Below are 11,046 nucleotides of genomic sequence, written 5' to 3' on the forward strand. Positions count from 1 at the left end.
GAACAATTAAAGCTGCTAAAAGTAGGTCTCAGTTTACCATGCTGCTGTGACAAGGGAGGGTTTAAAGCACAGGCTCATGCTAGGTCCAATTTATTCCCTCCTGCTTTGCTGCTATTGTGACTAAACCTCAGTAACAGAGTCAACTAATTGTGACAGATCAAAACACACCAAAGTGGTAATTTTAAAGATTCTTATGTAATTTAGACTTAGTTTGACAAGCTGTCTTAATTTTGCCTTTTCGGTAATTGTGATAATATTAAGACTCTTAACATGGCCTATTGGTAAAAACATGATTTGTCAACCTTAGTCATAATCAAAGAAATAAAAATGGGGGTATTTTTCCATTACCAAATTACAAAAATTAAAAAAATATTTCTAATATCTAACTTCTCAGTCTTCCTAATAATTAAGGAAATGCTCATTAGGATGGCCTATTTTATATCCATCATGGTGATGGATTTCAAAATTTTAAAAAGTTTGAACATTCTGTGCTGGTGAGGAAATCAGCACTACCTAAACTGGCCAACTGTTTTGAGTTGGTAATTGGGTAGTAACTCTCAAAATTTCAACTTATATATCCCTTAATAGAGCAATTCTAGCTCTAGGAATCTCTTAGAGTAAATCACTTATGTATGTGCATAAAAACTTCTGCAGAAATATGTTCACTGACAGCAATAATGGGGGAACAAAGGAAAACCAGAAACTACCTTAGTAACATGAGACTGGTAAGGGGGTACTTTCAAATTTATCCACACAGTTATCTATTACTTTATATTATTTGAGTCTTCAATTAAAAAAATTAATGAATTATGCAATTTGTAGAGAAAAATGTAATTCCTTCTTATTAAAAATACCTAAACCATTTGCAGTGTTTTATACTTTATATCAGTTTTTATACATTTTATGTGAACTTAACTGCACACCGTAATTGGAAGGGCAGGCAGGTAGTATATCTCTACCCTCTTTCAGATGTGACACTCAGGACAATCAATCAAATATCAGGCTGGACAGCTTAGTAAGTGTTAGAACTTGGTCCTATGCCCTTGTTCTGAGCCATTGTGAGTGTTAGAGCTAGTCCCACACCCTTGGTATAAGCCACTGAAAGTGTAGGGCTAGTCCTAAGTTGGCTCCAAATTCTAATGGTAGCTTACCCCAATTTGGTCTTGAATGCATCTTACTAGAGTTTGTTTATGATTTCACACTTTACTAAAGGGCTATTATAAAGAATGGGTAGTTCTTCAAAGGGTTTTGTCATGCTGGTATAAAAATTAATGACAATTGTGTCTAGAGATAAACTACATTTATAAGCTATAATTGATTTCAGTTGTTTCTGGGCAGTCAGTAAGGTTTTCCTGATTTTGAGGATGATCTCAGAACTACCCTGTTTATCATTCTGAGGTAGAGAACTACCAAACCACTACAAATGAGCTCCTGAAAGATGGGAGAAACATGCCCATCCCAAAGCTCCTTACTTCTTTGGGAGTTATAATAAAAGAGCACGTGTATTTCTTTTGTTCACTGATTAACAGTTCTCTAAAACACAGGTGACAAAGTATGACCCAGAACCTACCATCAGGAAACTGGTCGGCATCATCATCAAACATGGCTTCCTTGAGAGCAGACTTATTGAAGGGACTGAGGCTATCTGAATAGTTATATGGATTATAGTCTCGAGCGCGAGGAGAGGAGTGAGCAGGCATTGAATGGAGCAGTGAAGCTTTATTATCAAGGGCAGTTTGGCTTGAGTCAGTAGCATCACCTCCTGCTCGTGGATCAGGCATCCCAGGACCACCACACATCTATTAATGGGGAGGAGAAGGCATAGCAAATTAATTCATTAAAAAAAAAAAAAACATTTTATTTATTTATTTGGGGGGGTAGGGACAGAGGGAGAGAGAAGGGGTTCAACTTCACAACCCGACCTTGAGCGTTTGACCCCAGGAGTCAGATGCTTAGCTGACTGAGGCACCCTGCAAATTAATTCATTTTTAAGTATCTCTTTGAAATTCTAAAAAGATGTTTCCCTACTGCTTCAAAGTCTATTTAAAAAAGGTAACAATAAACAGCTGAAAAAAATTAAGTAATGGGAATTAACATAATAAAACTTATTTAAAATGTCAAAACTTAAAGATTTAAAAATACCCCCACAGCTGTGAGGGCAAGGAAGAATCATAAAAGAATGCTGTTTCTAATGATTCCTATAGTTCCCTTGCTAATGGCTTGACCAAACAATATAGAGTGAGATTACCAAAAGCTTCTCTATGCCAGTTAAAGATATAAAAGGGCTTTCATTGGCAACACAGAACTAAAAGCTGACAGATTCCATTATTAAGGTAGTAAATTACACAATGACAGCATGTCAACAAAGTATAAGAGAATCATACATATATATATTTTTATAAAAGGCCTGCTGTTAAAAAAAAAAGGCCTCAAGGACTATAACTTTTGAAAGGATGCCTGATGAAGTTTGATCAAATTAACATACTTATCAAAGCATCAATACTAACACTGATACTAATACTAGTATGAAAATCATTACTACCATCAATATCACCATAGTCACTGTCTACTCACAGCAACTACATGCTAAGCCATTATTTAGGTGCTTTACAAATATTCTTCAAATATTTACTGTGCTCCTACTGTGTGCCAGGCATCGTTCTTGGCAGTGGGGATATATTAGTGAACAAAAGAGAGAATGATGTCCACGTTCATGGAGTTTACATTCTAGTGGGGGGACAGACATTTATAAACATAATGAACAAGTAAAGAATATGGTATGGTAGAAGGTGATTAGTATATGGGAGGCAGTGCAGGATTAAAGGGACCATGAGTGCTGTGGTGGGAGGAAGGAGGGTGCAGATTAGATAGGGTAGGCAGAGTAAGCCACATGAACAAAGACTTGAAGGAAGTGAGGAAATCAGCAATGGAGCTATCTGGAGGAAGGATGTCTAAGACAGAGGGAATAGCCAAGACAAAGGCCCTGAGGCAAGAGCATGCCCAGGAAGTTCAAGGAATAGCAAGGAGGCCAGTGTGGCTGGAGCAGAGGAAAGCAGTAGATGAGGCCAGAGAGGTAACAAGGGAAAAAGCCTATTGTGTAGACTTTGGCTTTTATTCTGGGACCTCCTATGGAGTTAGAAGTCAAGGAGTGAGAAAGGATGACAGGAGGCCAATGGACAGAATCAAGAAGGCCAGTCAGGTGCCTATTTTAATAATCCATGTGAGAGAATTGATGATGATGATGTTTCAAGCCAGAATAGCAGTGATGGGAAGTGGATGGATTCTGGATATATTTTGAAAACAGAACCAACAGATTTCCTGACAGAGTATGGAGATGACAGAAAGAAAGAGAGGAGAAAAGGACAATTCCTTAGTCCAAGGTTTTTGGCTGAGCAACTAGTGCTGCTATCAACTGAAACAGAAAAGAGAGCTCTAGGGGAAAAGATGAGAAGTTCAAACAAGCAGCTAGACGTAGCTAATGAGTCATATAATTTATTATACTCAGTAACTTTTAAGGTAGGCAGAATATCCTCATTTTTCTAATGAAGACACTGAGGCTTAGAAGTGATAATACAGGATTAGTTAATAACTGCCAGGAACTGGAATTTAAACTTACTTCTTTCTGCCAGAATACACTGTTTGAGCTCCCTACACTGTACCCTGCTATCTCTGAGGAAAAAAAAGTCTCAAGCAGTGATTCTTATTACTAAACTGTTACTGCTACCTCGTGTAGCTTTTGGGGAGAGGAACCTCAAATCTGAGTGGTAAGCTGGTTTTTGGCATCCAGTTAGTAGGGCTATCTGCCAGATAGGCATGGGGAGAAAAACAACAGCAGGAAAGCAGTCAGGAAGGCAGAGGAGGGAGCCCTTCAGAGATGTGCTGAAGCACCACAATGTTCTACAATTCTGCAAACACTGAGGAACCACAGATTCCATAGGAAATGGTGGGATGGCTTGTTTTGAGAAAAGTCTTCAGCAGCAGTATAAAAAACAACTACTCTCTTTTTCCCTCCCCCTCCCAAAACAACTACTCTTTGTATGATGGCAGAAGCAACAAACTGAACAATATTCACCAATGTCAGAAAAATGGGTTGTAACATTCTTAATTGGAGCCCTACAAACCGATGATGCAAATCTCTATCATTACACTTAATGGGAAAATAACCTAAACACATTTAGTCTTGTAAGACTCATGTAGTCTGGCCCATGTTCCACCCTCTAACTGTCACAACAATCCAACAGCCTCTCGTCCCAGTTCCCAACTATGTAAAACTTGTTCCCATCTAAATGTCTTTGCACATGCCACTTCTTTTATGGGATTCTTCTCTCCTAGATGTTCTATGGTTTTATTTATCCTCAATGCAAATGCCACTGACTGAGAGAGGTCTTCCCTGACCAATTAATCTAAAATAGATTCACTTTGTGTCTAACAAACTCAATAGTACTCATCTCTATCTGAAAATTTATAAGGAACTTGAGGGCAGCGACTTTGCCTTGTAAAATCCAAGACCCAGAACAGTGCCTGGCCTGTGTAGATACTCAGTGAATGCTTGCAGAGTGACTGACCCCTTAAGAAGTTACGTTTGAAAAACGACAGAAAGCAAAGTTAAAAAAAAAAAAATCCAACAAAAATCTCTTAATGAGGGGCACCTGGGTGGCTCAGTCAGTTGAGTGTCAGACTCTTGATTTCGGCTCACGTCATGATCTCAGGGTCATGGGACTGAGCCTCATGTCAGGCTCCTCACTGGACATGGAGCCTGCTTCAGATTCTCTCCCCCTTTTCCTCTGCCCCTGCCACTTGAGCGCGCTCTCTCTCTCTCTCTCAAATAAATAAATAAATCTTAAAAAAAAATCTTTTAATGGAAAAGTCTGCAATCTAAAAACGTTCAAATACTCACGGAATCACTATCATCTTTTTTAGAATCCCTTTTCAATGGCTCATTCATATCTTCTTGACTACGGAAGCTGAAATTCTGAATTGCTTCAGTGACACCTCTAAGAGAGCTATAAATATCTTCAGAGTTCATATTTTCTGTGTCATAATCAAATGCACTATGAAAAAGACAACTAATTATTTATGTATAGTTTTAAAACACAAACACATTTGAGATTATGTAGGCTCCCCAAAGCATAATTAGCAAAACAAAACAAAAACTGACAACTATAAATGGTTAAGTTATATGTCCCCTTGTCTACCCAACAAGAGCAGCTTACAATGACTAAATGCATAACCCTTAACACCTGGTTTGTCTGTCACCTTCAAAAATGTTCTGATTCACCAGGGGTCAGCAAACCACGACCCCTGAAATCTAAAAACGTTTACTTTTTTAAATAGTTGAGAGAAAAAGAAACATTTCTTAACATAAAAAATCATATAAAATTCTTATTTCGGTGTCCATAAATAAAATCGTAAAGGAATGAGCAACACTTATTTATTCAGGTATCCTCTACAGCTATTTTCACACTATAACAGCAGAACTGAGTGGAGTAACAAAGACGGCATGGCCCACAAGGCCTGATATATTTACCATATGGCCCTTTACAGAAAGTTTGCCAACAGGATCCTGTGATTAAGTTACAATAACGGTACAGCTTAAAGAGAAGATAAATGTATTTTACAAAAATGTATAGGAAGGCAGAGAAGTTTTAACACTGAACATACATGTTATTGACATCTATAATCAAATTCTAAAACCAACTGAAGATGGAATTTAGCCATCAAATTGTCACATGTGTGTCACAAGGAATAAATAAGCTAGATGTTAAGTTTGCAATGTATTTTTCTTCCTCAGATGCTGATGAAGTATCCTATAATTAAAATGCATATGATGGGGGCGCCTGGGTGGCACAGCGGTTAAGCGTCTGCCTTCGGCTCAGGGCGTGATCCTGGCGTTACGGGATCGAGCCCCACGTCAGGCTCCTCCACTATGAGCCTGCTTCTTCCTCTCCCACTCCCCCTGCTTGTGTTCCCTCTCTCGCTGGCTGTCTCTATCTCTGTCAAATAAATAAATAAAATCTTAAAAAAAAAATGCATATGATGAAATATGCTATGATATATGGCTAATAAAATCAAGTTAATAATTATGTTAGTACATATGGACTACTTTCAAATGATTTTTTAAAAGGCCAGGAAAAGGGAAAAAATATTAGTCTATTAATGAGTCAAAAACTTCATCTGAAATACAGCCAATGCTTGAACTGCTTAAGTGTGTGAAAATTTTACACAGCTTATATTTTATATTAAGGACCAAACTCACATTCTTTCCTAAAGACAGACATAATGCCATTTTATATTTAGTGTTTCCTTATTTTTTCTTCTCTTTTTTTTCATAATAATTTTTTATTATGTTATGTTAATCACCATACAGTACATCCCTAGTTTCTGATGTAAAGTTCCATGATTCATTACTTGTTTTCTTCTCTATTTTTATGTTTTTGTCTATAAACGTATCTGAGAAACGTAACTACTCCATTTAATGCTTCAAGCAGTAATTTACAAAAGCCGTATAAATTTTTTCACTTACATAAAAATTAGATATCCTATACACTATTTTCATTTAAAGGGTTAGTTTTGGCATAAACTTAAAATTTTTTGAATCTGCTAAGTTTCTGTGTGTCAAGACTTTTCAAGTCAAGTGGAAATCAAGTGGAATTATATTACTGTCAGTTGTCTAAGAATGGGAATCGGCAAACACAAGCCATGATGGAAAATAATCCTTTTATTACCTTGGAGATAAAGTATTCTGTGATGTATTGGTAGGAGAAGTAAGAGGACTGGACCAGTTGGCTGGTGAACGTGGTGTTGGTCTCGTCAAAGGACTCCCCATGGGACCCTGATTGGGGGAGTCAAATAAATATTAACATAGGACAGGTAAGTTCAACTAAAAGGCTCTTATGGAAGCCATGTAATCAAGAAGTTGAACAATATGAAACAGCCATATTTGTAGGTTAGTATTTTAAATATTCATGTACTTATCTCTGCTTTCTGTNNNNGGGAAAAACTTTCTCCCCATTCAGAAATCTATCTCTTTAGTCTTTTTTCGTTTTCTTCACCCACTTCCTGCTCTCAAATATTACCAACATTTACCTTCTCACAGATTCAACAGGATCCCAAACTATTTTATTTTAATTAATTTTTAAATTGAAAAAAAAATTTTAAAGTAGGCTTCCCGCCCTACGTGGGGCTTGAACTCATGACCCTGAGATTGAGTCACATGCTCTAAAGACTGAGCCAGACAGGTATTTCCCCAAACTAACAATTTTAAATTAGCTTCCCATTCTAAGCCAATTTCCCTCTTCCACCCATTACAATATTCAAATTTTATTCCTCCTCGAGTTTGCTTTACAAATGATTTTCGCAAGCATACCAAAGTAAAATTCAGTATTATTAATTTGCCTACCTCTTAAGATATAATTAAACAATCTCTCTCCTTTTAAAAAGATGACCAAATTTAGTCCCAAGAAATTGTTCTTAGATTGTTTTTAACCCTCAGACTTTACTTTAAGCCTGCCATAAGTGCATCTAATTTTTCCTCTATCCATGACCAAAGATCTTTTTAAAATTTAATTTTTTAGGCATATTATGTAAATGATTCTTGACATTTAAGTACATATAACACTGCAATGTTTCACTTAGTCAGACCTTACCTCCCCCAAATAAAATTCTGTATTCAAGCAACTATGGACCCACAATGCTGTGAACAGGTTTGTGAACACACCTTTTAAAGCCCTACTTTCTACAGATATTATTTGTTAACCAAGTCATCCCTTCCAGTCCTCAAATAAGGACTGGTTTGCTTTCTTTGTTCATACCCTGGTAATGTATACCAAATTATAACATAACATCACAAGCCTAAGGACTACATTCTTTCCAGGACAATATTTAATACTGCTTAGGAGATATTGCCTAATACAGATGTAAAAATTATACACTAGGATCAAAAGTTTACTTCATGTAAAAGAAAGCAATTGCTGTGAAACCATCACATCACATAACAGTCAAGAAAAAAACTGAAAGATACCTGGGTTCCATTGCCAGTGTTTCGTAGGTGATTATGAAGAAGCTTTGTAGCACCGTCCTGAAAAGTTTTTGGTAAAGCTCCTAATAACATTGTAAACTCTGGGGTATTGAGTTCAAATAAGGAAATCAGCACTAACTGTGCTGCCTAGAAAACAAAGACATGGAAGAAGCAGAGAAGTATATTTCGGTTACTCAAAGGAGACAATTTTCTTCACTCAACATTTCTGTTCAATAGCACAAGGCCGCCTTTCCCACAGAAAAAGATGTCCTTATATGCTTTCAAATTTCTTTGTTGGGAGAGTAAGAAAATAACTGACCTGCCATTTATTTTTTGAAGGTAAGTAGGGAATACAAAAAATGTCACAAATACAATCTAGCACTCAATGGCAAAAGTTAACCAGTTTCCGGGGTTATTCTACCAATATATGCTATTTCTTCAGTTTTCCTCATAAATGATTACAAGAAGAAAGATGGATGGAAATATACAAGTACAGGTATCCTATACCTTTCAAAAGTTCACATTACACCACTCTGCTTTTATGAAAGACCTACAGCAGTACCTGCTTTCCCTAACCAAAAGAAAAACAAAGAAGATCTTCACTTTTACATTTAAGGCAAAAAGCAAAAATGGTATTCAGCAGTTGTTTTGCAGTGAGCCATTATAAAGGCAGCACACACTCACAGCAGTGAGAATGGTACCACCAAGCTCCTTCTCCAGGAACTACACTTAGCATCAAGCCAACGCAGCGTTGTTGAACTGCGTATGTAAGCATCTGTGCTTTATCTTGATTTATTTTGAGCATCTGTTAACAAGATGTATCCTAAGGTATCAGAAAAGCTTAAAAGATGCTATTTTTTGGGTCTGGGAAGTCTTAAAAGTTTTCCCATATAAATTAATGGAATTGCTTCCTTGCTTTATACCATTTTGGCGTATGAAAGGTTTCATAGGAACAATAGCAGGGGAAACCTGTATATCCCAAGCTCTACAAAGTCCATTCAGAGCAACTTAATACTTTACTATTCATTTTTATATAAATGGAAAATAATGTTTTGGTGGAAATGGGAACAAAACAAAGCTTACTCAGATCAGTTAAGAAAACTTATAAATTTATTTCTTCTTTTAATGTAATCAACAGAGTCACTGAAAGCCAAACTTTGAATTCAGATTACCACAAAAACTTAACAGAGAAGAGGAAGAAACCCAAATAGTTCAGAATTATGACTCAGATGAAAATATGCGCATCTTGTCCTGGACCTTTTCAGACCCCATTCTATGAGAACCTAAGTGTTCTAGGTTTATGATATCTGAATATAAAACACTAGGGGAATGGTTAAATTATGTTACATTGGAGCAATGGCACACTATACAAAACAGCCTTGAAAGATGATGGAATTCTATACATGAAGAAATTGGGAGAGGGTTATCATAAACTGAAAAATATAATAAACAATAAAAAAAATAATAAAAATATACTAAAACACAGCTATAATATAAGCCCAATGTACACTGTGTAGGTATGTCCTCAAACATGTTAATAGTACCCAAATAAAACTATTTATATTTTGGGGGTGCCTGGGTGGCTCAGTCAGTTTAGTGTCTGACTCTTGGTTTCGGTTCAGGTCATGACCTCAGTATTGTGAGACAGAGCTCTGTGTCAGGCTCCACACTCAGTGGGGAGTTTGCTTGAGATCCTCTGCCTCTCTCTCTCTCTCTCTCTTCCCCTCTGCCCCTCCTCCCCCTTGTGCATGCATCCTCTCTCTGAAATAAAATCTTAAAAAAACCCACAAAACTATTTGTCCATTAGTCTATTGAAGGGCATCTTGGCTCCTTCCACAGTTTGGCTATTGTGGACAATGCTGCTATGAACATTGAAGTGCATATGCCCCTTCTTTTCACTACCTCTGTATCTTTGGGGTAAATCCCCAGTACCACAATTGCTGGGTTATAGGGTAGCTCTATTTTTAACATCTTGAGGAACCTCCATACTGATTTCTAAAGTGGCTGTACCAACTTGCATTCCCACCAACAGTGTAAAAGGATTCCCCTTTTTCCACATCCTAACATTCATATATACAATGGAATATTACTCAGCCATCAGAAAGGATGAACACCTGGAAATCTGCATCGACATGGATGGAACTGGAGGGGATTAGGCTAAGTGAAGTAAGGAGAGGAAGACAACTATCATATGGTTTCACTTAAATGTAGAACATAAGGAATAGCATGGAGGACATTAGGAGAAGGAAGGGAAAAACGAAGGGGGGGAGTCAGAGGGGGAGACGAACCATGACAGATTATGGACTCTGGGAAACAAACTGAGGGTTTCGGGGGCAGGGGGATGGGTTAGCCTGGTGATGGGTATTAAGGAGGGCACATACATACTGCAATGGGCGCTGGGTGGTCCACACAAATAATGAAATTATGGAACACTACATCAAAAACTAACGAAATACTGTATGGTGACTAACATAACATAAAAAATAATAATAAAAAAACTATTTGTATTTTGAAACAAAACTTTATGATCCTGTGTCTTTTTTGGAACAACACTGAAACTACCTCAAGTTACTCTTGATTGTTAAGGAATACTTTATTCCATCCAGGCTTTATTTTGGTGTAGGAGACTCAGCTTTCTTTCCCTCCAGAGGAAGAGAGCCTAACTGTTCCAAAACCATTAACCAATGAGTTTATCCTTTCCTCAAGAAGTGACACCCTTATCATGAAGTAACCTCCTATATAAACCAAACTGTTTCTGATCCTCTGATCCTTCGTGTTCTATTGATCTATTTGTCTACTTCTACATTAAATAATACGGGCTTAAGTTATATGATTTAAAATGCCGTATTTTTTTCTATACACGAATAACGAGACCGAAGAAAGAGAAATTAGGCAATCCATCCCATTTACAATAGCACCAAAAACCATACGTTACCTTGGAATTAACTTAACCAGAGACGTAAAGGACCTATATTCTAGAAACTATAAATCACTCTTGAAAGACATTGAGGAAGACGTAAAAAGATGGA

The 11,046-nt window shown here is 37.1% G+C and overlaps 1 protein-coding gene across 16 annotated transcripts in view; it reads right to left on the minus strand.

The window, feature by feature from the left end:
* CLASP2 (cytoplasmic linker associated protein 2) overlaps positions 1 to 11,046 on the minus strand; it is a 181,586-nt gene that overhangs the window by 17,481 nt on the left and 153,059 nt on the right. For all 16 annotated transcript variants that reach the window (XM_040637020.1, XM_040637016.1, XM_040637018.1 and 13 more), the window contains 4 exons: positions 8,021 to 8,164; positions 6,726 to 6,832; positions 4,898 to 5,051; positions 1,571 to 1,799 (listed from right to left, as the gene is read on the minus strand). In XM_040637020.1, coding sequence (XP_040492954.1) covers positions 1,571 to 1,799; positions 4,898 to 5,051; positions 6,726 to 6,832; positions 8,021 to 8,164 — 634 coding nt within the window. The remainder of the gene's footprint in view (positions 1 to 1,570; positions 1,800 to 4,897; positions 5,052 to 6,725; positions 6,833 to 8,020; positions 8,165 to 11,046) is intronic.

This window comes from Ursus maritimus, unplaced genomic scaffold, assembly GCF_017311325.1.
Source record: "Ursus maritimus isolate PB19 unplaced genomic scaffold, ASM1731132v1 scaffold_20, whole genome shotgun sequence".
NCBI classification, from domain to species: domain Eukaryota; kingdom Metazoa; phylum Chordata; class Mammalia; order Carnivora; family Ursidae; genus Ursus; species Ursus maritimus.